Below are 27,276 nucleotides of genomic sequence, written 5' to 3'. Positions count from 1 at the left end.
GCCAACAACGTCATCTCAGTAGCCACCGCGTCTCCACCGCCCTCATTAGGCAGCTGTTTCCGGGCTTGCTGCCGAGCCTGCCCAAGGAAGATACCTTAGGAAGTCTTCGAGACCTATTACTGTATTTATTTATTTTATTACTCTATTTATTTATGTATTTTACTTGTACATATTTATTCTATTTATTTTATTCTGTTCATATGTTTGGTTTTGTTCTCTGTCTCCCCCCTTCTAGACTGTGAGCCCACTGTTGGGTAGGGACCGTCTCTATATGTTGCCGACTTGTACATCCCAAGCGCTTAGTGGAGTGCTCTGCACACAGTAAGCGCTCAATAAATACGCTTGAATGAATGAGAAGCAGCGTAGCTTAGTGGGAAGAGCCCAGGCTTGGGAATCAGAGGTCATGTATATGTATATATGTTTGGACATATTTATTACTCTATTCATGTATTTATTTTACTTGTACATATCTATTCTATTTGTTTTATTTTGTTAATATGTTTGGTTTTGTTCTCTGTCTCCCCCTTCTAGACTGTGAGCCCACTGTTGGGTTGGGACCGTCTCTATATGCTGCCAATTTGTACATCCCAAGCGCTTAGTACAGTGCTCTGCACACAGTAAGCGCTCAATAAATACGATTGAATGAATGAATGAATGATGGCCGAACTGCTTCAACTCACTTTTCACATCTAAGAATGGTCATGTCCATTAATGGAAGTCAGGGTCTGCATTTAGGCAAGTAAACCTCAGAGGCTTCAGTTTGAATTCAGACAAATTAAATAATATCACTCAAGTGATTGACAAGTTCAAGACTTACAATTCCTCATCCCCCCCCAAAAATACCCAAAACACAACAAAAAGAAAAAGAAACCAGAGAAAAACCCTTTTGCCAACTGTGTGATCAGTTCAGCGAAGAATCTGAACTTACCAAAGGAACTGGAAAGCAGTGTGCTCTGTGGAAAAAGTAAGGACCTGGTTTCCAATCCTAGCTCTGTCACTTGCTTGCTCTGTGACCTTGGGCAAGTCAAAACTGCTCGGTGCCTCTGTTTCCCCGTTGTTCAATAGCTGTTCTCCTTTCCCCCGTACACTGTGAGGACCATCTCATAAAGGGACTGTATCCAACCTGATTATCTCTACCCAACCATTAAGTTCAGCACTTGGCACATAGTAAGCGCTTAAATATCACAATATTATTGTGATAATAGTTTGTTTAAAAATAGTCTGTTTACCCTGCCGGATCAAGATTAGCTGCATCTGGCCAAAAGTCTGTATATACAGACATGAACTCCTCTGGACTTTCAGATTCTATTTCCTCCAAAGAGCAGCAGAACAAAGTCTGAAGCTAAAATTGTAGAATTCACGAAGAACAACGAGCTCTTTTAAAATTACCCTCCAGGAAAGGCAATACAAATGCCGAAAGAAATCCTTCATAATTTGATTTAGCGAAGCAGGATGAAGTTAATTGGAACCGCTGTAGGGGTTGCAGGTAAAGAGAACAAAATTGGCATTTCTTGATCGTTTAGGGGTTTGACCCTTGCATGAAAACTCACCCACCTGACCCCCATCCTCCTCTTGAGGGTCATTTTTACAGCTTTTCCTCAGCATGTTGTAACTGAGGAAATAGCTCCACCTCATCAGCAGCCAAAAAGCAACGTCAATAGAGAACTGCCAGGAATCATGAAATTCAGTGTTCCATTCAGGGCACTTTGTCAACGAGGCTCCAAATGAACAGAATCACGTCTGCAATGATGCTCAATTGTACATAAGAGAGCAGATACGCTAACAAATGAAAGGGATTGGCCAAATTTGACTTTTGCCTCTCACAGAACCTCTTTGCCAGAATCCTCACTTTTCTCTACTTCAAAGCTGATCAGAGAAGTGGAGAAAGAAAAAAAAAAAAGAGATCAAAAACCCCTTCGTGTCCTGAATGAGCCATTCCTCATTTTTTTGGCGATTTAGCCACTGGGATAAATTCTGGAGTAATGAGGGACAGGGATTTTTTTCCCCATTTTTTCTGCCTCCCTCCCGTCGACTTGGTCCCACAGTGATGGAAAGACGGCTGCACATTTCCGAATCACAGAAGTCACAGAAAAGGAAACCATCTTAAGAAACAGACATATAAAATTTAATCCCTTTGGCTTAAAATACATCTTCAGTGATACAATTAAAAACAGCCGGTAGGTCACAAATCAGTGAGACGCATATAAAATAGTGTTATCAACCGTGTCCAATTGTATCTTGGTTGGAAAACAAAATCAGAGAGTCAGTTCACATACTTCATTAGAAGACATTTTCAACAGTTAAAAAGAAGGATACAATCTATCAACTCTACTTGTACAAAGGACCCCTTCTATTTCCCTGAAACTAAAAGATACCCGTGATTGTAGTTCCGCCATAAAACTTCCATTTCAGAAGATGCATATATGTCGATAGAAAGTTCCCTTGCCATAGTGACCTTCTCAAAAGCATGAAGGCTTCCCCGAACTGTAACCTGTCAGCTAACCACAGCCTAGAGGCTTCTTCTAAACAATGTACAGACTAGTGGATAAGGAGGAACTCCCCTTTTGAGTTGCATTTCATCACTAGGTGCACATTACAGCATATTAGTGTTTATTCACTTCAACAGCTACACCTGACTAGTATACACCTGTATCTGAATGCAAGAGTTCTTGGACTTCATTTATGTAGTGCAGAAACCAGACCGCTTCACCTTCCGGTAAGCACGATCTTTTCCCTTGAGACGATTTTGCTATGCAATGGTATTATTGCTTGTGTTTGGGAAAACACAGTTCACTCAAAAGCATTTCAGTAGTTTCCCCTGAACAGAGAGTATACATCGAACAGATCAAATACTATCAGAAATTTGCCTTTTTTAAATGGCATTCCTTTAAGGTCGCTTTCATCGCAAATACTCATTGTATATACACATACCCCATATTTATATATTATATATTTATATACGACACATATGTACACATTTACAGACACAGACCTTCAAAAATATATTGCACTTATATACAATACAGCTTTATCTTAACTGGTTTCATACTAAGTCCGTTTATGTTCTTCATAAGGCAGGCAGTTTATCTTACCAAGAAAATTACCCCGGAGGACTTCACTGACACGCTTTGCGAGTAGACGCTCAGTGGGGAGGGGCAGAGGGTAGGAGGCAAAAAGGAGGGGAAGGGAAAAGGGGAAATCTTATAAGGAAATCTTATTATTATTATTTTTTTTGGTCTTTAGAGGCAACTTCCATAACCATAAGGCAGCCAGGTGAAGGCAGAGAAGCCCTAACCCATCTCCTCTTGGTTAATGAACCCCGCGGGCCCTATTCACATTTAGTAAGCAGATGGTGACAATTGATTCATTGACCAAAACTTGGGAGCAATTTGGCTTATTTAAGCCTCTAGATTGTAAGCTGGCTGCGAATAGAGAATACATCTCCCAACTGTTATATGGTACTCTCCTGAGCGCTTAGTACAGTGCTCTGCACACAGTAAACACTCAATAAATATCGATTGCTTTAAATCCTACCCACTTTAGTCATTAATTTAATCCACAATGATGCTACGGGTGCCTTGTCACATCGTGGAGAAAAGACGATGTTTCCGGCTCCAAAATGTAGCCGTGAATCTCTTCGAGAACTCAGATGAAACCTCCTCTCCCTCTGCCCTCCCAGGAAGGTGGTTCGTATTTTACCCTCAGTTCTGACAGACAAAAACGTCCTTTCGGCACCTTCGTTGAAAGCCTTCGTGAGGTTTGGAGTTTGCTTGCCTTTAGATCTCTGTCAGGGTAAGCTTGTATGATCCCCCTGCTTCTTCAATCTGTAGCTGGAAGGTGTCCTCATTGGAATAGTGCTTCACTATGTTATCGTCCATGTTCACCAGGATTCTGAGACAAGACAAAGTCACATTCACAGAGTTTCCAATGACCCACCGATATTAAAATACCAAAAATGAAAGCGAGCCCTGCTCATCTATCAATATTTCGATTGATAGAAATGGATGACGACTAAGCGCACATAACCGAAAATTGCTTCGGCAGTCTCCAAGGGAGAGTAGGAGGAAACTGGCCAGTTTAGCTGTGACGTGTTATCACTGGGTTCTCGTTTTAAGAGAATATGCAACATTTCAAAGGAGCCGCTTTGGAAATGATTGGGATTGGTTTCCTAAAACTCAGCTGGAGTTTTCAATGGTTAGCCAAGGAGGCAAGCAAGGAGGCTCAAGTCCTGAAAAACAATGGCCCAAGCGCTTAGTATAGTGCTCTGCACACAGTAAGCGCTCAATAAATACGATTGAATGAATGAATGAATGGCATTACTGCTTGTCTTTGGAAAGACATATTTCACTCAAAAGCGGTTTTCACTGGATAAAGAGGGCCAAGCAGATAACCATATCCAGTGAAGGTTTGATCCTAAACTGGTACTTTCCTACTCTGGGCTACTGAAGCTCATTGTCATCAGAAACATATTGCTAGGATCCTAGAAGTGAGGGAATGCTTGGAAAAAACCCCAACAACAACAAAACCCCCGCAAAACCCAAATGGCTTCTTAAATTCCCTATGAGGGCTGTCACGTGTTGGGGCTGGGGAGAGGATAATTTTTAGACATGCCTTTGGAAAGAAAAAATATAGTTCTGCTGTTTATGTTTCAATGACTGTCTAGGATTCCTGAACAAGTGCTTTAATGTAGGTATACGAAATTAAACATACTATTACTTCACGTTACTACTGAAGAGATTAAATAGTACTCACCCTTTTTTACATTTCTTGAAGATTTTCCCAATTTTATCAAGAGGAACATCATATTTATCTGATATCTAAAAATAGACACAATAAACTATCAGTCATGGAGTCCTGGTATTCTGACACCATTTTCTGATGTTTGCATACACTCAACATCCTCTTATTGGCTTTAGAGAAAACTCAGTCACGGACACTTCTTCCCCAAAGAACAAAAGACAAGGAAGACACGCTCATCCAGGACAGTTGAAGAGGGATGACAGTCAATCTTCATCGGGCTCAACACTTTGGCACTAATGAGGTGTTCAAGGGAAAGGTCACACTCTCCTCCTACATACCAAAAGGGATTTTTCCTGTCCTTGCCTACCCCATTCCAAAGGTCTATTTTCAGTAGCAACCATGACAGAAACAAAACACAATCCCCACCTGTAAACAGAAACCTCAAGTCAGCACTCATCCCAACCATGAGGAAAATAGATGTCTGATAATTAGCTTTGACCTTTCAAAAGCTCAGGTATGCAGTGCTGCTACTTGGTAATCCCACTTTCCCCTGTCCCCTCATCCCCATCTTCACCCCTTCCCTATCTGAAGCAAATTCCCCCTTTCTGGAATGTCTTTCCTCTCCCCGAAACGACACCTTCCTACTCCTTGCAAACTGTATTCACGATTTTTGTCAATTTCCAAAATTCCCAAATAAATGTCACCCAGCTCAAAAACAAAAGTTGTGGTATTCCTTAAGCGCTCACAATGTGCCAGGCACTGTACTAAGCACTGGGGTAGAGACAAGATAATTAGGTCCCACCTGGGGCTCAGAGTCTATGTAGGATATTGAATCTCCACTGTGCAGATGAGGGAACTGAGGCACAGGGAAGTGAAGTGACTTGGCCAAAATCACACAGACAAGTGGCAGAGGTGGGATTGGAACTCAGATCCTCTTGAGTCATAGGCCCAAGCTCTTTCCACTAGGCCATGCTGTTTCCCATCCTTTATTCATACCACTTCCCCACATTATTAGTACACACCAATAGTAGAAATATTGCAATACGTAGCTATTTGTGCTTGCTCTGCTTCCTTCCCTACTCTCAAATTATGGGGACCAGAGGGTCTCCTTACTTCCTAATCCTTCCAAAACCCCACCCGAGTATTCTCATCCACAAATCTGTCCAGAGGCTTCTTGAACCTATTGACATTTTTGGCCTACACAAGTTGCCATGGAAATAGTTTATACATTTCTGTCACATTGTGTGGCGGTTGTTTGATTATTAATGGGGCTATCTTCCAAATGTCTCAAACCAGATTATTTGCACCAATTCATTCATTCATTCATTCATTTGTATTTATTGAGCGCTTACTGTGTGCAGAGCACTGGACTAAGCGCTTGGGAAGTACAAGTTGGCAACATATAGAGACGGTCCCTACCCAACAGCGGGCTCACAGTCTAGAAGGGGGAGACAGAGAACAAAACGAAACATATTAACAACAAAAAAAATAAATAGAATAAATACGTACAAATAAAATAAATAAATAAATAGAATAATAAATACGTACAAAGATATATACATATATACAGGTCCTGTGGGGAGGGGAAGGAAGTAAGGTGGGGGGATAGGGAGGGGGAATTTCATCAATTATTATTACTATTATGGCATTTGTTAAATGCTTACTATGTGTCAAGTACTGTTCTAAACACCAGAGTACACACAAGTCTTTCAGGTTGGAGTAGACACAAGTCTTTCAGGTTGGACGCGGTCTCTGTCTCACATGATTATTTACCAGATGCTTTTCAATAAATGACTGAGAAATTTTAGGCCTGAAGAACGAAGGCAGCACTGGTCATCTAAAACCTTCAGTCAACTGATCGCATTTATTGAGCACTGACTCTGTGCAGGGCACTGAACTAAGTGCTCGGGAGAGGACAATACAACAATAAACAGATACATTCCCTGCCCACAACAAGCTTACAGTCTAGAGGGGATAAAGTCTACAGTCATAAAGCAAGGGCCCGTGGAGCAAGGGTTGGACAGTCTTCTCCCAAGCGGTTCCATTTATAGCCATTTCATTCATTCATTCAATCGTATTTATTGAGCGCTTACTGTGTGCAGAGCACTGTACTAAGCACTTGGGAAGTACAAGTCGGCAACATATAGAGACGGTCCCTACCCAACAACGGACTCACAGTCTAGAAGGGGGAGACAGACAACAAAACATGTGGACGGGGGTCAAGTCATCAGAACAAATAGAATTAAAGCTAAATGCACATCATTAACAAAATAAACAGAATAGTAAATATGTACAAGTGAAATAAGTAGGATACAAACATATATACAGGTGCTGTGGGGAGGGGAAGGAGGTAGGGAGGAGGGGATGGGGAGGAGGAGAGGAAAAAGGGGGTTCAGTGTGGGAAGGCCTCCTGGAGGAGGTGAGCTCTCAGTAGGGTTTTGAAGGGAGGAAGAGAGCTAGTTTTACGGATGTGTGGAAGGAGGGCATTCCGGGCCAGGGGGAGGACGTGGGCCGGGGGTCGACGGTGGGACAGGTGAGAACGAGGCAAAGTGAGGAGGTGAGCGGCAGAGGAGCGGAGGGTGCGGGCTGGGTTGGAGAAGGAGAGAAGGGAGGTGAGGGAGGAGGGGGAGAGGTGATGGACAGCCTTGAAGCCCAGGGTGAGGAGTTTCTGCCTGATGCTCAGATTGATTGGTAGCCACTGGAGATTTTTGAGGAGGGGACGAACATGCCCAGAGCTTTTCTGCACAGAGATGATCCGGGCAGCAGCGTGAAGTATAGACTGAAGTGGGGAGAGACAGGAGGATGGGAGGACCATTTACTGGCCCAAAATCCAAGGTGAGGTAGGGACCCTTAATATGGCCTTAGAAGAGGGCCATTAGCTGTGCCCACATGCAGTCCCCTTGCAGAAGGGACAAGTCTTCCCATGGTTTAAGCTGAAGACTCGTTACACAGAAGCCAGTGTGACCATCTGGGCTGATTTTTAGCAATTCCCTGACCCATGGCTGTCACGTTCATGTTTATTCCAATCCTGAGTCTCTTATAAAGGCTACTTACAGCTTCCATCAGGCCTTTCAGAGACGGCGTCTTCAGCATCAGCGCATCAAAGACTTCTTCGGATTCCTTTCGAACATAGAGCAACACTGAATGCAAGTCGATGGAGGTGGCGAGAGGATGGAGGGAGAAAAGAAACGGGCAGTTTAGTTTAATTCATGTCCCCCATGGGAAATTCATAGGGCACAGCAGTTCTGGTCAATACCAAAACAGAAACTTCACACCCAACACCGTATTTGTTTTCAGCTTTGTTTTCGTCCCCTCGCTTTGAATTATTACAAGGTAATGCAAGAGAATTTCTTGACAGTGATGGCTGTTGAACCCACCGGACTGAAGTACTGCAAAAACATCTTCTTTCCAATCTTTAGAAGTCTGGGATGAGTTAAATATGGTCCTGAGTAAAACAAGCTGAACTACATATCCCCTTCAAAATCTCTCTCGGCCCTACGTTTTTCCATTTTCCCTGAGTCACTGCCTCTTCTGGGACTTTTTTTTCTTTTAAACGGTATTTGTTAAGCGCTTACTAGGTGTCAAGCACTGTTCTAAGCACTGGGGTAGATACAATTTTTTCAGAATGGACAGAGTCCCTGTTGCACATGGGGCTCACAGTCTAAGTTGGAGGGAGGAGGATTTAATCCCCATGTTACAGATGAGATAACTGAGGCACTGAGAAGTTAAGGGACTTGCCCAGAGTCACCCAGCAGGCAGGTGGCAGAGTCAGGATTAGAACCCGGGTCCCCTGACTCGCAGGCTTACGCTTTTTCCACTAGACTATGCTGCTGCTGCTCCTGCTATACTAAGCTCTGGGATAAATATAAACTAGTCAAGTTGGACACAGTCCCTTTCCCACATGGGGCCCCTTGGCAGCTGAGGTAACTGAGGCACAGAGAAGTTAAGTGACTTGTCTAAGGTCACCCAGCAAGCAAATGGCAGAACAGGAATTAGAACCCAGGTCCTCTGACTCTCAGGCGCCCACTCTCTCCATCCACTAGGCCAGGGTGCTTTTTTCAGTTTTCTCTCATTGTCCCCTTGCTCTGGGTGCTCCTCAACGGCAAAAAAATTCACGACGCGTTCACTTTTGACAGTACAAATCCAGATGATCTGGCTTAGTTGAGAGAGCGCGAGTCTGGGTGGATACAAACTCATATCTGTCAAATATGTATAAATATATAAATGGCATTTGTTAAGCGCTTACTATGTGCAAAGCACTGTTCTAAGCACTCGGGGGATACAAGGTGATCAGGTTGTCCCACGTGGGGCTCACAGTCTTCATCCCCATTTTACAGATGAGGTCACTGAGGCTCAGGGAAGTTAAGTGACTTGCCCCAGGTCACACAGCAGACGTGTGGTGGAGGCGGGATTCGAACCCATGACGTCTGACTCCAAAGCCCGTGCTCTTTCCACTGAGCCACGCTGCTTCTCGAATAGAGATGAGGTCCTGACTCTCATCCCCCACTCAGACTGTGGGCCCTGTGTGGGCTAGGAACGGTTTCTGATCTGACTATAGGGAATCTACCCCAGCACTTAATGCAGTGCTTAGCCAACAGCAAGCACTTTATAAAAACCACGATTCATTATTCTGATTACAACAGTTGGGAAAGCAACGACTCAAACCCTGATTCTCTCTAAGATCAAAATGTGTTTTTTATGGTATTTGTTAAGCGTTTACTATGTGCCAAGCACTGGAGTAGATACAAGGCAATCAGGTTGGACCCATCCCAGTCCCCCCTGAGGCTCATAGTCTTGATCCCCATTCTGCAGTTGAGGGAATTGAGGCCTAGAGAAGTGAAGTGACTTGCCCAAGGTCACACAGCAGACAAGTGCCGGAGGCAGGATTAGAACCCCATGCCCTCTGACTCCCAAGCCTGTGCTCTTTCCACTAAACCACTTATTTTGTTAGTATGTTTGGTTTTGTTCTCTGTCTCCCCCTTCTAGACTGTGAGCCCGCTGTTGGGTAGGGACTGTCTCTATGTGTTGTCGACTTTATTTCCCAAGCGCTTAGTACAGTGCTCTGCACACAGTAAGCGCTCAATACGATTGATTGACTGCTTCTCCCACATGGTAGACATGTGGGAGACTCGTTGTTAAACACCCCCAAGTGTACCCAGTTGACTTGGAACCAAAACGGCAATTAGCGTCATTCAGAAAACGGGGTCTCCACTGGGGCCGGGTAATGGCTCCCATTTATGGAGAAGGACTCAAAGCTCAAGAACAAGTCGAGAAGCAGAGCTCAGAGATGAGGAATGTCCCATTGCTGTTGAGCTCTAATACAACAAACTGTGGAAGGGGTATCTTGTGGAGGAAGGGTAGGGTTGGCTGATGGACAGAATGGAAAGAGAGAGAAATCTGAGGAGCTTCGAAGTGGGCTGCCGAAGATGAGAAATATTAGATCGGAAGATGACGGTAGAAGCACCGTTTGCCAGCCAATTTAAAGCCCAAATGACAGTTGGTTTGCCTTCTTTCTAACCTAATGAAATTGACAGTGGCATCCAGATGCAACTCACCTCTTTTTGGTTCCTCTATTCTGGTCAGTTTAGCAGGAGGTGGAGCAGCAAAGTCATCCTCAGCTCCATACGGCCCCCTTTTCATGTTAGACCTGCAATGGGTCCAAATGCGCTGTTAGTGGCACCATCACGACGTCACTCCAATTGGAAAATGACTTCTCTTACAGAACAGGGGAGACGCCAACGGAAAAAGTAGAGAGGACATCTAACACTCCTGCCCATCAATTACTCAATGGTAACAATAATAACAATAATGATGGTATTTATTAAGCGCTTACTATGTACAAAACACTGTTCAAAGCGCTGGGGAGGTTACAAGGTGATCAGGTTGTCCCACAGGGGGCTCACAGTCTTCATCCCCATTTTACAGATGAGGTCACTGAGGCACAGAGAAGTGAAGTGACTTGCCCAAAGTCACACAGCTGACAATTGGCAGAGCCGGGATTCAAACCATGGTATCTCTTGAGTGTTTACTATGTGCAGAGCACTGCATTAAGCATTTAGGAGAGTACCTCCGCTTTATTAATGTTATTCTTCATTCAGTCATACTTATTGAGTGATTTCTGTAAGCAGAGTACTATATTAAGTGCTTGGAAGCACAATATAACAAACTGGCATTCCCTGCCCATAACGAGCTTACATTCTAAGGGCTTTGTGGTAATAAGGCCTCAATAAATTTGCTTGTCCCAAGTTATTGTGAAAGTTCATTAAAACAACCTAATTTTTTGGGGCACCTGAATCACCCAGCGGCTGTGCACCATGACTGGCACTGCAATTGTGCACTTGTCTACAAAGTCCGGCTGTTATTCTTCACACCTGACAAAACCGAAAATAGTATCTCTGAGCCTGAGCTAGTCTAAATCCCCTGCCAACAGAGAGATCTAGTCAGAAACCTCATCGCCGGTAGTCAGAAGGAGCATCGGCCTGGGCACCTGTACTGCTCTGAGTTATTAACAATAATAATAATAATAATTGTGGTGGTTGTTAAGCACTTACTATGTGCCAGGCACTGTACTAAGCGCTGGGGGATACAAGCAAATCGGGTTGGACACAGTCCCTGTCCCACGTGGGCTCACAGTTTCAATTCCCATTTTACAGGTGAGGTGACAGGCACACAGAAGCCAGTGTCTTGCCCAAGGTGACAAAGCAGACAGGTTGCAGAGCCGGGATTAGAACCCACAGCTTTCTGACTTCCAAGCCCGCGCTCTATCCACTAGGCCACGTGGTTTCTCATAGTTGTAAAGGAAGGCTGAACTCACCAGAAGGAAAAAAAAAACAAAAGAGAAGAATGCAAACCAAAATGCTTACCCTTCTCCCTCCAGTTCTTCCGATGCAATAGGAAGAACCTTTAAAAAAAAAAATGGATATTTTCAAAATATACTAAAATGTAAATTAGACTTCAGATCCTAAATTTGTACATGAGGATTGATACATGGGGATTAGGGTGTTGGCGGGTTCACCACCAACCCAGCCTCTTTCCAACTAGCCCGTTCATCCCTCCCCCAGTTTTCAGAGCCCCCTCATCTTTCCTTCTCAAAATCCACAAGACTTTCTTTCCAGTCACCTCGCCCAAAGTCCCCAGCGCAGTTGAACGCCCCCGCTTCTCCACCAGCGGAAGGACCGGAGAATGAGCGCAGAGTCCCAAGAGGTCTAAGTGATCAGTCCGAACTCGAAATAGAAAGCCCAGAGTGACTCTCTGACTTCTGAGATTGATCTTCGGGCATTTGGCTAGAGGGCCAGAAATGCACAGGCCTGCGGTGAGCCTGAAAGGTTCCTCTGCCGTGATCACCCACGGCCTCGACGCCAACCGCCCGGCACATTTGGGTGCCGCAAAACACGGCTGATGTCTCTGTCTCTGGCCCTGCTGAGAGCTCACCTCCTCCAGGAGGCCTTCCCAGACTGAGCCCCTTCCCTCCTCTCCCCCTCGTCCCCCTCTCCATCCCCCCATCTTACCTCCTTCCCTTCCCCACAGCACCTGTATATATGTATATATGGTTGTACATATTTTTTACTCTATTTATTTATTTTACTTGTACATTTCTATCCTATTTATTTTATTTTGTTGGTATGTTTGGTTCTGTTCTCTGTCTCCCCCTTTTAGACTGTGAGCCCACTGTTGGGTAGGGACCGTCTCTATATGTTGCCAACTTGTACTTCCCAAGCGCTTAGTACAGTGCTCTGCACATAGTAAGCGCTCAATAAATACGATTGATTGATTGATTCATTGAATCCCAGGGGCTGACTGAGCTCACTGCACCCCATCACTGCCCATTCACCTGGTGACGCAGGCTTGGAGACCTATGGCATCTGGGAAATCAGTTAATACACACTGCATGGAACTACGGTTCTCATCCAAGAGCGAACCAGAAACAAAACTGGAATTCCACATGGCCCTTGAGAGAGTCAAGCTGATGGAAAGTAAGTCCTGGGCTACATCTCAAAACCTACTCGGTTCTCACACGCGGGCTAGGACCACGGAAGGGTCGTGTTTTAGACCGTTTCCTAGATGCTACCTTTACAAATGAGGCCCAAGCTTTTTCACTTCTACACATCGCAACTCTTTCCTGTCGAATCAGACCTGTGGCATAATAATAACAGCGGCATTTGTTAAGCGCTTACTATGTTCCATTCATTCATTCAATCGTATTCATTGAGCGCTTACTGTGTGCAGAGCACTGTACTAAGCGCTTGGGAAGTACAAGTTGGCAACATATAAAGACGGTCCTGACCCAACAGCGGGCTCACAGTTGTAGAAGACTTCTAGAAGTCAATCAATCAATCAATCAATCGTATTTATTGAGCGCTTACTGTGTGCAGAGCACTGCACTAAGCGCTTGGGAAGTACAAGTTGGCAACATATAGAGACAGTCCCTACCCGACAGTGGGCTCACAGTCTAGAAGGGGGAGACAAGTCTAGAAGACAGTCCAGGTACTCTACTAAGCGCTGGGGTGGATACGATTGATGATGATGATGATGATGATGATGATATAAGCAAATTGGGTTGGAAACAGTCCCTGTCCCAAATGGAGCTCACAGCCTTAATCTCCATTGTACAGAAGGGGGAACTGAGGCACAGAAAACTGAAGTGACTCGCCCAGTGTCACACAGCAAACAAGTGGCGGAGCCAGGATTAGAACCCAGGTCCTTCCGATTCCTAGGCCCGGGCTCTATCCACTAGGCCACTCTGCTTCTCACGCGTCATGTGAGCCTGCATGTGCCTTTCTTGCATGTCAACAAGAAGAATGCCCGCCACCCCTCCCAGGTTCCAAATACACCTACGTGAGCTCCCCGCTGGAGGTTGGCAAAGTGCACATCAGGGATAAAGAGGACCGGTTGGGTATCCAGATCGATGAAGGGCTTAAAAATGGTGATGTCCATTCGCTTGTGAGAAGGAAGCATAGGTACTTTGACATCAGAAACTGAAAGATAAAAAGGTGAGGAAAAATACTGATATACATTCAGCCGGACCGGCTGCTTTCACATTTCAGAAATGAGATCAGTACTGCACAAAGCTCCGTTTGCCGCTTTCGAGACAGAGGGAGAAATCAGTTGGTAGACATGGGAACCAGCCCCCATAAAGGGGCGTGAAATGCGTTACTCCATAAATTATCGGCACGGAAGCCAGCCCTAGAGTTTCAGCCCCAAAGTGATCACAGCTAGAAATTGTAATAAACATCTGAAAATGGCTTCGAAGCCATGGTGTGCCGACATCCCACAGTCTGATTTTCACCCTCGTGTTGCCCCGAGGAGTCGAATACACACGATAAGAGGACTGAGCAGCTGCTTTCTGCCTCCCTTTTTACATGAAATTACAGACTCCATCTTCTCCTGTCATCTGGCCTTGAAGTTCTTAATGATGAAGTTCTCCAGCTGCATTACTGTCCTTTGAAGTAGCATGGGGACTCTGCATTTTAGGATGCGGAGAGGAAAGAAAAAACCCTGACTCGTGCGCTGAAGGGCCAATGTCCACTGAGCCAGCCAGTTAGCCTGTCTGCTCCGAGAGCAGATGCTCGGAAGCACATGTACTGCAGCTGGGACTCTGCACGCAGAAAAGAGCCACATTCGCCCCTCGTTTCCTCGACATCATGCTCAAGTCAAAACTAAACAAGGGGCAGGTTCGGGAGATGCCCAAACACAAGACCTGTGAATACTGCAGATGTTAGTACCTATGCCCTGTTGGAAACTCCAGTTTTTCTGAATTAAAGCAGATGGCTGATTTGAGAAAAACCCCAACTTCACGTTCGACTGTCTGGAGGAGTGGGCGACTAATCTGAGTTACAACGGGGAACCAGGAACTCTTTGATTTTAATAGTAATTCAGCCATAATGCTCTTTTTACCATTTCTTGGCAGGCTATTTAGCCTTTCAGTGCCTCTGTTTCTTTATGTAGAAAAGTCATTAATAATAATAAGGATGGCATTTGTTAAGTGCTTACTATGTGCCAAGCACTGTTCTAAGCGCTGGGGTAGATACAAGGTAATCAGGTTGTCCCCCGTGGGGCTCACAGTCTTAACCCCCATTTTGCAGATGAAGTAACTGAGACACAGAGAAGTTATGTGACTTGCCTAAAGTCACAGAGCTGACGAGTGGCAGAGCCGGGATTCGAACACACTTCCAGGCCCATGCTCTTTCCACTAAGCCATGCTGCTTTTCCTAGAAGGAGGTGCTTCTATTCATTCCATCGTATTTACTGAGCGCTTACTGTGTGCAGAGCACTGTACTAAGCGCTTGGGAAGTACAAGTTGGCAACATATAGAGACGGTCCCTACCCAACAGTGGGCTCACAGTCTAGTCTAGTCTTCTACCATCTCCCCCTTCCTGGACAGCAAAAACCACCCATAATTGCAATTCCAGTACTATTCATTCATTCAATCGTATTTATTGAGCGTTTATTGTCTGTGGAGCACTGTACTAAGTGCTTGGGAGAGTATAATAAAACAGTAAACAGACATATTCCCAGCCCACAGTGAGCTTACAGTCTAGAGTCTATAGTCTTCTAGACTGTGAACCCCGTTGTTGGGTAGGGACCGTCTCTATATGTTGCCGACTTGTATTTCCCAAGCGCTTAGTACAGTGCTCTGCACACAGTAAGCGCTCAATAAATACGATTGAATGAATGAATGGAGGAAGACAGACATTAATACAAATAAATTACAGATCTGTACATAAATGTTGTGGAGCTGGCATGAACCACATTCCGCACTGTAAATGAAGATTTTAAAAACTTGGTGGAAACATTTCTACTTACAGGCATTCAACTGGGAGCTGGGGTCAGTACACTTGCCTTTTCTTTTGCTTTGCTTTCTTTCTTCATCCCTGATCTTCCGTTCAGCTCCCTAACAGTCAAGAGATTTAAAAAAAAAAAAAAGATAATTGTTTGGGTGACCATAACTCATTTCTTCAAAGAGGTCTTGGCCAACGAAAAACCCGGGTCCCCTCTTTAGAAACAAGTTCCAATACACGAACTACTCATAGTCGATGAAGACCGTTTCCCTTGGAGAGTTTGGCAATACTGGTCCTGAGCTGAGCCAAAAAGAGAAGGTAGTCTACTGATTTGCCATTTTTGAAGAGCTGATCAAAAAAAAAAAAAAGAAAAAACCCACATCTTTGCTGGGCAATGGATTAAATCACGTCACGTAGTGAACTATATGTGACAGAGGACAGCACTCGTTTGATATTATTTTCTCTAGCCCTCCCACTCCAGATAACAAGAGCAGGAGGGTGAAGGGAATAGGCAGAATTAACTGTCAAGATGATTAGAAAAGAGCTCTCATTGGGAAATGCTTAGTACAGTGCTCTGCACACAGTGAGCGCTCAATAAATACGATTGAATGAATGAATGAAAAATTGTGATAATGAACGCAATGTTTCTGCTCCCCTTGCCAAAACATGACCCCCCCTTCCTCCTCCTCCTCTTCTCCAGGGGTTAGGCTGTTCTTCCTTCCACAGGACACGGAGCCTAAGAACACTTTCAATCTAATGATTCCAAATCCTGAACTCTTCCAAAGGTTCAAAGTCCCTAGGCCTATTTCTCCCTCAAAAACAGCCATTATCTACGGAGAGTAAAAAGGTCTGGGCCCTGGGGCGAGTGAAGAACTACTAAAGGAGAAGAAATGGCTGCATCACTGCCGATATGCTTGGAAGGGGGAGGCTGCAAGGACGCAGTGAATCAATCAATCAATCAATCATATTTATTGAGCGCTTACTGTGTGCAGAGCACTGTACTAAGCGCTTGGGAAGTACAAGTTGGCAACATATAGAGACAGTCCCTACCCAACAGTGGGCTCACAGTCTACAAAGGGGAGATAGGGAGGTGTGCGAGGAACTGCGATCCTTAAAGGAGCAAAAGAGAAACTCCATCTAGCTTCCCAAACATCTATTTATTAACAGAGGCCAAATGCACAGCTCGGGAAACCAGGCCCAAATCTTTCCCGGAAATACCACCGCCTACGAGGTTAGTGACTTCTTTCTTCAATAGCAACTGGATTCCAGGGAGATTCGTTGTTGGCAAATGAAATTCGCTAAATCTTCTCTCCATTAAAGGAGAGAGAAAGAGAGAGGGAGAGAGGGAGAAAATGCAGATGGAAAAAACAAAAAGAAATTGCCATTCTGTTTACACTAGTTGGATGTCAGTCTGCTGCTTTTGTTTTTCCAAGGTCAGTGAGCTGCATCTTACTAGGAAGAAAGACATGTAGCATTGAAGAGCCAAAGTGTCTTTCAGTCAAGAGGTGGATTGCCAAGGTGGTGGATTTAGAGGGCTTCCATGCATGACAAAAAGCTTCCCAGTGACCCAACTTCTAACAGGCGGGGAGGTGGCTTGGCCTAGTGGAAAAAGCGCGGGAATAGGAGACGGGAGACGGTTGCTTTCGTGTCAGCTCTACCACTTGCTGGCTGTGTGACCGTGGGTAAGTCATTTCACTTCTCTGTGCCTCAGTTGCCTCAACTGTAAAATGGAGGTAAAACACTTTCTTCCCGCTTAGACTATGATCCCCATGTAAGGCAGGGACTCTGACTGATCTAATGATCTTGTATCTACGCCAGAGTTCAGCACAGTGATAGGTACATAGTAACCACTTCATAAATACCATGAAAACATGCCCGGGCTATTTTTTTCCTAGCACGCCAACAACAAAAATCATGGAAATTGCATTACAGAGCAAAATGGAACTATATCATTGCTGGAGAATAGCTGATATATACCTCATTAAATCGTATCGCATCGTGAAAGGAGGCCAGAAGTGCCAATTGTGAAAAAGTATAAAGAGCCAGCATGAGGAGGTGGGTTACCATTCTTTGGGCAAGTCGCTTCACTTCTCTGGGCCTCAGTTACCTCAACTGTAAAATGGGGATTAAGACTGTGAGCCCCCCCCCCATGGGACAACCTGATCACCTTGTAACCTCCCCAGCGCTTAGTACAGTGCTTTGCACATGGTAAGCGCTTACTAAATGCCATCATTATTATTATTATTCATTCAATCGTATTTATTGCAGAGCACTGTCCTAAACGCTCGTGGCAACATATAGAGACGGTCCCTACCCAACAATGGACTCACAGTCTAGAAGGGGGAGACAGACAACAAAGCAAAACATATTAACAAAATAAAATAAATAGAATAGTAAATATGTACAAGTAAAATAGAGTAATAAATCTGTACAAACATATATACAGGGGCTGTGGGGAGGGGAAGGAGGTAGGGCGGAGCTGCATTTTTACCAGGCAATGCAGCAGGGAAGCGGTGAATTTGGAATCAAATCTCAGGAAAGGATAGAGTCAAGGAGGCGGAAGAAATAGTCCACGGAAGTGAGGAGGCTCAGCCTAGAAAGAAGAAAGCAATCAAAAGCGTCAATTAATGTTTGAGTGCTTTGAGGATTTGTCGAGTGATATACTAACGGCTCCAAAAAAGATCCGAAGGGAACAGGAAAGGAGGGGTGGGTATTGGAGAGGAACAGGGAGTAAAGGGGGACAAAAAAAAAAGATCTGAAGAAGTTTCAACAAATGGGGAAGTTCTGAAAGGTAGAAGCAGGGCACTCATGGAATTGTTCACCAAATCCCCCTAGACCACCATGAGGTGGATACTCTTTGAAGCTCGTGGAGAAGCAGCGTGGTTCAGTGGAAAGAGCAATGGCTTGGAAGTCAGAGGTTGTGGGTTCTAATCCCACCTCCTCCATTGTCACACATTGTCACACATTGTCAGCTGTGTGACTGCGGGCAAGTCGCTTCACCTCTCCGGGCCTCAGTTACCTCCTCTGTAAAATGGGGATTGAGACTGTGAGCCCCCCGTGGGACAACCTGATTACCTTGTATTTCCCCCCAGTGCTTGGCACACAGTAAGCGCTTAATGAATACCATCATTATTATTATTATTAAGGGGGCAGCGTCAAAAACGAAAAAAAAAAAGCCAATCGGTAACACTTTACGCAATGGGTCTCGGAGACAGAGCGCCGGGGAGAGCCGAGTGTCTCTATATTGCCAACTTGTACTTCCCAAGCGCTTAGTACAGTGCTCTGCACACAGTAAGCGCTCAATAAATATGATTGAATGAATGAATGAGTGTGCTCCCTATAAATTCAGGTGCCCTGGGGGACCCCAGCCCAATGTGGATTTCCCCTGGAGAGCTTTAGGAGGCTAGTAGAGTCCTTGGTTCACTCCAGACGTTGAGGCCCTCCATGGTTATCCCTAAACTGGGAAGGAGCCATTGTCCGGAGAAACTGCACCTTCTTATTTTGATTGTTCTCGCTCAAATTCCCAGGGCTGGTCAATGTTCAAGAATTTTTGACTGAGCCCCCTGGGACACCTCCGGCCTGGGGAAGACCCCCGGAGCGTGGCAGTTGGCCAAGTGCCTACCTATCTATCCCTGGAAATTTGGGTAATTTGGGGGGATGGATGGGATGGGTACAGTGCTCAGTGCTTAGTACAGTGCTCTGCACATAGTAAGCGCTCAATAAATACGATTGATTGATTGATTGATTGATGGGTAGATGTGGCGCCGCTCGGCTCCTTTCAATCTCCTGCCAGTCTGGACTCCGGGGACTGCTTGGATTTGGGACGAGGAAATAATCTGCCAATCAAGGGACACGTTGAGGCAGGACAAGCAGTAATAGCATTTATTAAGCATTTAGAGAAGCAGCGTGGCTCAGTGGAAAGAGCCCGGGCTTGGGAGTCAGAGGTCATGGGTTCAAATCCCGGCTCCGCCAATTGTCAGTTGTGTGACTTTGGGCAAGTCACTTCACTTCTCTGGGCCTCAGTTACCTCATCTGTAAAATGGGGATTAAGACTGCGAGCCCCCCGTGGGACAACCTGATCACCTTGTAACCTCCCCAGCACTTAGAATAGTGCTTTGCACACAGTAAGCACTTAATAAATGCCATTATTATTATTATTATTATTATTACTGCTTTCAGAGCACTGTACTAAGCACTGGGAGAGAATACAAAAGGGTGAGTACGTTAAGCTCCTTCTGAGCAGGGACTATACCAATTGGATTATATTATACTCTCGCAAGTGCTTAGTGCTGTGCTCTGCACACAGTAAGCGCTCAGTAAATATCTGTCTGCTATGTAATCTTGGGCAAGTCACTTCACTCTCTGTGCCTCAGTTACCTCATTTGTAAAATGGGGATTATGTCTGTGAGCCCCATGTGGGACATGGACTGTGTCCAACCTGCACTTAGCACAGTGCACATGGTAAGTGCTCAATAAATATGGCTGAATGAATGAATGAATGAACCTGATTAGCTTGTATAATCTTCTAGACTGTGAGCCCACTGTTGGGTAGGGACCGTCTCTATATGTTGCCAACTTGTACTTCCCAAGTGCTTTGTACAGTGCTCTGCACACAGTAAGCACTCAATAAATATGATTGAATGAATGAATGAATAATAATGATGGTATTTGTTAACTGCTTATCATGTGCCAAGCACTGTTCTAGGCGCTGGGGTACATACAAGGCAATTAAGTGGTCCCAGGTGGGGCTCACAGTCTTAATCCCTATTTTACACATAAGGGAACTGAGGTACAGAGAAGTAAAGTGACTTGTCCAAGGTCACACAACAGAGAGTGGTGGAGCCGGGATTAGAACCCACGTCCTCCGACTCCCAAGCAACGCTGCGGCTCCTGTATCTTCTCCAGAGCTTAGAACAGTGCCTGGCACATAGGAGCCACTTAAATACCATTAAAAAAATATGATTAACTGATTGAGTAGTGGGTGATTTCACCAGCCTGCTACTTTCCCTGCATAACGGGAAAGTAAAAAAAAAAAAAAAAAATCACCTCCTCCAGGAGGCCTTCCCAGACTGAGCCCCTTCCTTCCTCTCCCCCTCGTCCCCCTCTCCATCCCCCCCATCTTACCTCCTTCCCTTCCCCACAGCACCTGTATATATGTATATATGTTTGTACATATTTATTACTCTATTTATTTTACTTGTACATATCTATTCTATTTATTTTATTTTGTTAGTATGTTTGGTTTTGTTCTCTGTCTCCCCCTTTTAGACTGTGAGCCCAATGTTGGGTAGGGACTGTCTCTATCTGTTGCCAACTTGTACTTCCCAAGCGCTTAGTACAGTGCTCTGCACACAGTAAGCGCTCAATAAATACGATTGATGATGATGATAACGGGGCACACCATGATTGAGTTTCTCCCCCACTACACAGCAACTGACGCAGTGGATTTCTGGCAAAAGAGGGCTTCCCCCCCCCGGTCCAAAAAATCCACCCAGATGCCGGCCAACTGGACTACTGACTTGAGGGGCGCAACTTAGGTAACCTGGTCTCCTTTCTGAGCGCCGAGACAGTACCGTGTACCACTAGATGTCAGCCAAAGTCTACGAAGCCTAAAACACCCCGGCCTCCGGGATTGGATTCGGTGCCAGGTTGCAGTGGGAAAGGGAAAGGAGGGAAAGGCGACTGGGATTAATATTTGCCACCAAAGACGTCGGACTGAAATTCTTTGGAGCGGAATATGCGGAGTGAAAAAGTCAGAGCTAATAAACACCCGACTTAGAGAAGCAGCGGGGCTCAGTGGAAAGAGCCCGGGCTTGGGATCTGATCCCGGCTCCGCCACTTGTCAGCTGCGCGACTCTGGGCAAGTCACTTCTTTTTATCTCAGTTCCCTCATCTGTAAAATGGGGATTAAGACTGTGAACCCCAAGTGGGACAACCTGATTACCTTCTAGGTACCCCAGCGCTTAGAAGCGCCTTCTCCCCTCAGTTCTTCGAAAAACGCAGGAATTGTTTTATTTGTTCTGACGCTTTCGACACCGATCAACGTGTTTTGTTTCGTTGTCTGTCTCCTCCTTCTAGACTGGGAGCCCGTTGTTGGGTAGGGACCGGCTCTAGATGTTGCCAACTTGTACTTCCCAAGTGCTTAGTACAGTGCTCTGCACACAGTAAGCGCTCAATAAATACGACAATGAATGAATGAACAGTGCTTGGCACTTGGTAAGCACTTAAATGCCATTTTTATTATTATTATTATATACGACAATGAATGAATGAACAGTGCTTGGCACATAGTAAGCGCTTAACAAATGCCATTATTATTATTATTATTATATACGACTGAATGAATGAATAAACAGTGCTTGGCACATAGTAAGCGCTTAATAAATGCCATTATTATTATTATTACTATTATTATTATTAACTCATTTGTTTTACCCAAGGAGTACATACTTTTTTTTTCTTTTTTTTTTGGTAAACAAATCTCAACTTTTGTTGGAGGAAAATTTTAGACACCAAAGCTCCCTGGACCTTCCTTGTTGGTCTGAAGTCCGGTTGTTCTCTCACTCATAGATGGCTTCCTCTCTGACCGTCCTGTAGCAGAACTTAGCTGGTGGACGGTTGACTCTCTGCCTTCTCAAGGTTGACGCAGCTCTGGCCAGACTCTTGGGTTTCACCCAGGCCTGATTCCTTCATTCAATCATATCTATTGAGCGCTTACTGTGTGCAGAGCACTGTACTAAGCGCTAGGGAAGTACAAGTTGGCAACAAATAGAGACGGTCCCTACCCAACAGCGGGCTCACAATCTAGATGCAGGTCATTAACAAAATAAATAGAATAGCCTGCTGTGTGACCCTGGGCATGCCACTTTTCATTCATTCATCCTCCTGATACCAGGGTCTTCCTACACCAAAAGCCTCAAGTCACATTTGGAGTTTCCCCCTCTCTCTCTCCCGCAGCCCCCAACTCCTTTAGGGATTTGCATCACAATTTGGCAGGCCAGTAGGTCCTCTTCTAACCAGGATCCTCCGGAAAAGTCCCAGTTTTGTCAAACAGCAATCCAACCTATAGGGAGGCCTTCGAACTGATCCAGTTTCCCAAGGGGTTTGGGGGATTTGGGAGACAACTCTGGGAGCTCAACTACACCACGCCCCAGAAAACCTCCAAGTGAGCCACTCACTTACCAGGCCTGCTCTGCTATTTCTCAAGACCTACTCGAGAGTCGTAATTTTCACACAGCCCTAAAAACCACTAGGGCTCGCGAGACGTAAGCGCAAAATGAACAAGACGCAGTAATCGAACGTGTGATCGTTTCAACAGCATCCTGATATATTCCAGGGCCTCATCTTCGTGCCAAGTGAAAATAATGATGATAATAATGGCATTTTTTAAGAGCTTATTATGTGCCAGGCACTGTACTAAGTGCTGGGGTTGATACAAGGTAACTGGGTTGGACACAGTCCCTATCCCACGTAGGACTCACAGTCTTAATCCCCATTTTACAGATGGGGTAACTGAGGCTCAGAGAGGTTAAGTGACTTGTCCAGCAGACAAGTGGCAGAGCCGGGACTAGAAGCCAAGTCCTCTAGACTCCCAGGCCTGCGGGTACTTCCCAAGCGCTTAGTACAGTGCTCTGCACCCAGTAAGCGCTCAATAAATACGATTGATTGATTCTCAGGCTGTTCTCGGTCTGAGAATTGCTGTTCCCAGACCCCTTTCCACCAAACAAGTCACCACTTTTCTTCGAAATACAAGTCAGTAGGGGAATAAGACCGGAACCAATATGCAGAACAAAAAGAACAAAAAGGGATAAAGTGTCAATGCTCCTCTCACATCTGACTTTACCTTATCACAGAACACTTTAATTTGGCAATAGGCTCGATTCACCGGTTTGTTGCTTCGGTTGTTGTAGCTGTAGGTGTCGATTTGAATGTTTAGGGGAAGCCCCTTTACACCCTTCTGGGAGGAGAAGTCCGTGCTTAGGCAGTTCACAGAAATGAACACCTGCAAAGGGAAAGAAAGAAAGCATCCGTCAAGAGCAAAGCCACACAATCACGCGAGGTCACCGAAGGTGCAGATTTGTGGCTAGCTCAACATAGGCCAAGTCACAATCATATTAAGCGTTTCTCTGAAGTTGAATTTTGGTCAAAGAAATGGCAGAGAGGGAGAGGCGGGGCAGACACAAACAGGCTCCATACCCCTTCACAGGGCCACCGATTCAAGGGAGAGTTTTCTAGAGTTAAGCTCAATCGGACATATTTATCAATCAAATCAATCATATTTATTGAGCGCTCACTGTGTGCAGAGCACTGTACTAAGCGCCTGAGAGAGTACAGTTAACAGAGTCGGTGGACGTGTTCCCTGCCCACAGCGAGCTTCAGTCCGAAGATGACCGTTTCCTGGAAGGTCAAAGATGCTGAACAAAGTATTTGTTGAGAATCAGAAAAGCACTTTCAGTTGCATAAAGCCTTGCCCACAAGGCTGGGACTTGAATTCAGACCCTCCGGAGAGGTTCGAAATAGCTTGTGTGTTTTCATTCTGGCCCGCCCGCAGGCCACTTAGGCATAGAGAAGCAGCGTGGCTCAGTGGACACAGCCCAGGCTTTGGAGTCAGAGGATCATGGGTTCAAATCCCGGCTCCACCATTTGTCAGCTGTGTGACTTTGGGCAAGTCACGTCACTTCTCTGTGCCTCAGTTACCTCATCTGGAAAATTGGGATTAAGACTGTGAGCCCCCCGTGGGACAACCTGATCACCTTGTAACCTCCCCAGAGCTTAGAACAGTGCTTTGCACATAGTAAGACCTTAATAAATGCCATTATTATTATTATTATTATTATGTCTTACTTTCCCTTTACGAAAATGGTAGCAACACCATTTCCATCCTGCCTTCCAGCTAATAAAAACTACCCTGGTACTGTACCTCTGTCATGCTGCTTGAGAAGTGCAATCTTTACCATTCGATGGCAACATCCCCACGCTCAGGGAATCAGGCTAAAAGCCAGATCCAGTACCTTGCTTTTTTCTTTTTAAATGGTACTTGTTAAGCGCTTACTATGTGTCTTTTCCCTTACCTTTTTTTTAGGGTGTTTGTTAAACATTTATTATGTGTCAAGCACTGTTCTAAGTGTTGGGGTGGATACAAGCTTATCAGGTTGGACACAGTACCTGTCCCCCATGGGGCTCACCGTCTTAATTGGAGGGAGGAGGATTTAATCTATTTGACGGATGAGGGAACTGAGGCACAGAGAAGTGAAGTGACTTGACCAAGATCACACAGCCAGCCACTGGCAGAGCTGGGATTAGAACTCAGGACCTGTGATTCCCAGGCCTGTGGTCTTTCCACCAGGCCATGCTGCATCTCTTCTTACTTGACCAACAGCACATATATGAGTTGTTACACAAGTGACAGACTTGCTGGCCTAGAAAGAAAACAATAATTGGAGACAGCCCCAATAGACATAATCAATCAATGGTATTTACTGAGCACTTACTGGGTGCAGAGCACTGTACTAAGTGCTCAGTTGGCAGAAACCAATATAGCATTGTTGGTAGATAATAATAATGGTACTTGTTAAGCGCTTACTATAATAATAATAATAATAATGATGGTATTTAAGCGCTTACTACATGCCAAGCACTGTTCTAAGCGCTGGGGGAGATACAAAGTAATTAGGTTGTCCCACGTGGGGCTCACAGTCTTAATCACCATTTTACAGATGCGGTAACTGAGGCCCAGAGAAGTTAAGTGACCTACCCAAGGTCACACAGCTGACAATAGTAATAATAATAATGATGGCATTTATTAAGCGCTTACTATGTGCAAAGCCCTGTTCTAAGCGCTGGGGAGGGTACAAGGGGATCAGGTTGTCCCACAGGGGGCTCACAGTCTTAATCCCCATTTTACAGAGGAGGGAACTGAGGCCCAGAGAAATGGAGTGACTTGCCCAAAGTCACACAGCTGACAGTTGGCAGAGCCGGGATTTGAACCCAGGACCTCTGACTCCAAAGCCCGGGCTCTTACCACTGAACCACACTGCTTCTCTTAGTACTGTTTAAGTACAAGTCAATCAGGTTGGACATAGTCCCTTGTCCCATATGGGGCTCACAATCTTATTCCCCATTCAATCAATCAATCAATCAATCGTATTTATTGAGCGCTTACTGTGTGCACAGCACTGTACTAAGCGCTTGGGAAGTACAAGTTGGCAACATATAGAGACGGTCCCTACCCAACAGTGGGCTCACAGTCTAAAAGGGGGAGACAGAGAACAAAACCAAACATAGTAACAAAATAAAATAAATAGAATAGATATGTACAAGCAAAATAGAGTAATAAATATGTACAAACGTATATACATATATACAGGTGCTGTGGGGAAGGGAAGGAGGTAAGATGGGGGGGATGGAGAGGGGGGCGAGGGGGAGAGGAACAGACAAGGTAACTGAGGCCCGGAGGAGTTGACCGATTAGCCCAAGGTCTCACGGCATGCTCTGCACATAGTAAGCGCTCAATAAATACGATTGATGATGATATGTGGCAGAACCAGGATTCGAGGCCTTCTGAGCCCCCAGGCCCTTGCTCTACCCAACAAGCCACAGTCCCCGCCCAAGAAGCTGATGATAAATGATAGATATATACTCAAGTGCTACGGGGTTGAGGGTGTGGTGAATATTAAGTGCTGAAAGAGCACAAATTCAAGTGCATAGACACTGGAAAAAGGAGAGTGAATAAGGGAAAAGAGGGCTGAGTCGAGAAGGCTTCTTGGAGGAGAGGTGAGGCTTTGAAGGCGGGGAGTGGTGGTCTGTTAAGTGTGATTGGAGAGAGAGCTCCAGGACACGCGGTTGGCAGTGAGATAGATAATAAATACGATTGAACAAATGACTTGCCTAAGGTCACACAACAGACAGGCGGTGGAGCCGGGATTGGCCCTACTGAGAGCTCACCTCCTCCAGGAGGCCTTCCCAGACTGAGCCCCTTCCTTCCTCTCCCCCTCGTCCCTCTCTCCATCCCCCCCATCTTGCCTCCTTCCCTTCCCCACAGCACCTGTATATATGGATATATGTTTGTACATATTTATTACTCTATTTATTTATTTATTTATTTATTTTACTTGTACATATCTATTCTATTTATTTTATTTTGTTAGTATGTTTGGTTCTGTTCTCTGTCTCCCCCTTTTAGACTGTGAGCCCACTGTTGGGTAGGGACTGTCTCTACATGTTGCCAATTTGTACTTCCCAAGCGCTTAGTACAGTGCTCTGCACATAGTAAGCGCTCAATAAATACGATAGATGATGATGATGATGATAATAACAATAATGGCATTTATTAAGCGCTTACTATGTGCAAAGCACTGTTCTAAGCGCCGGGGAGGTTACAAGGTGATCAGGTTGTCCCTCGTGGGGCTCACATTTTCCAGATGAGGTAACTGAGGCCCAGAGAAGTTAAGTGGCTTGCCCAAAGTCACACGGCTGACAATTGGTGGAGATCGAGGTACAGTGAACTCTGGAACAATAATAGAGCTCATAGGAAGACTGACGCTAGGAGGAAGGTGTGCCGAGTCACTTCTAGTTCACAGTAAAAAAAAGGAAAAAAAAATCTCAAAGGCTGCCTTTCATCAGTTGAGATGAACTACTCCAGTTATACTTGTCGTCAGACTCAGAGAGGGACCAAGTTGCTGCTGGATTGTAGTCTAGGGAAAGGATCAGAGCCACCAGTTAGAATATGCCCCTTCCTTTCAAAGCAGTAAATGTGATT

The 27,276-nt window shown here is 45.1% G+C and overlaps 1 protein-coding gene across 2 annotated transcripts in view; it reads right to left on the bottom strand.

The window, feature by feature from the left end:
- Positions 1–3,192: 3,192 nt before the first annotated feature.
- The window catches only part of GRHL1 (grainyhead like transcription factor 1), a 66,785-nt gene continuing 42,701 nt past the window's right edge, over positions 3,193–27,276 (bottom strand). Inside the window, exons 9-16 of one of the 2 annotated variants that reach the window (XM_038740520.1) lie at positions 23,362–23,520; positions 15,544–15,631; positions 13,576–13,715; positions 11,604–11,641; positions 10,296–10,387; positions 7,795–7,880; positions 4,753–4,817; positions 3,193–3,891 (exon numbers count right to left, since the gene is read on the bottom strand). In XM_038740520.1, coding sequence (XP_038596448.1) covers positions 3,777–3,891; positions 4,753–4,817; positions 7,795–7,880; positions 10,296–10,387; positions 11,604–11,641; positions 13,576–13,715; positions 15,544–15,631; positions 23,362–23,520 — 783 coding nt within the window. In that variant the 3' untranslated portion in view covers positions 3,193–3,776. The remainder of the gene's footprint in view (positions 3,892–4,752; positions 4,818–7,794; positions 7,881–10,295; positions 10,388–11,603; positions 11,642–13,575; positions 13,716–15,543; positions 15,632–23,361; positions 23,521–27,276) is intronic. The other variant, XM_038740521.1, reaches the window with a different exon arrangement.

Source organism: Tachyglossus aculeatus, chromosome X1, assembly GCF_015852505.1.
Source record: "Tachyglossus aculeatus isolate mTacAcu1 chromosome X1, mTacAcu1.pri, whole genome shotgun sequence".
In the NCBI taxonomy this organism is placed as follows: domain Eukaryota; kingdom Metazoa; phylum Chordata; class Mammalia; order Monotremata; family Tachyglossidae; genus Tachyglossus; species Tachyglossus aculeatus.
This window is presented reverse-complemented; position numbering and strand designations above follow the sequence as displayed.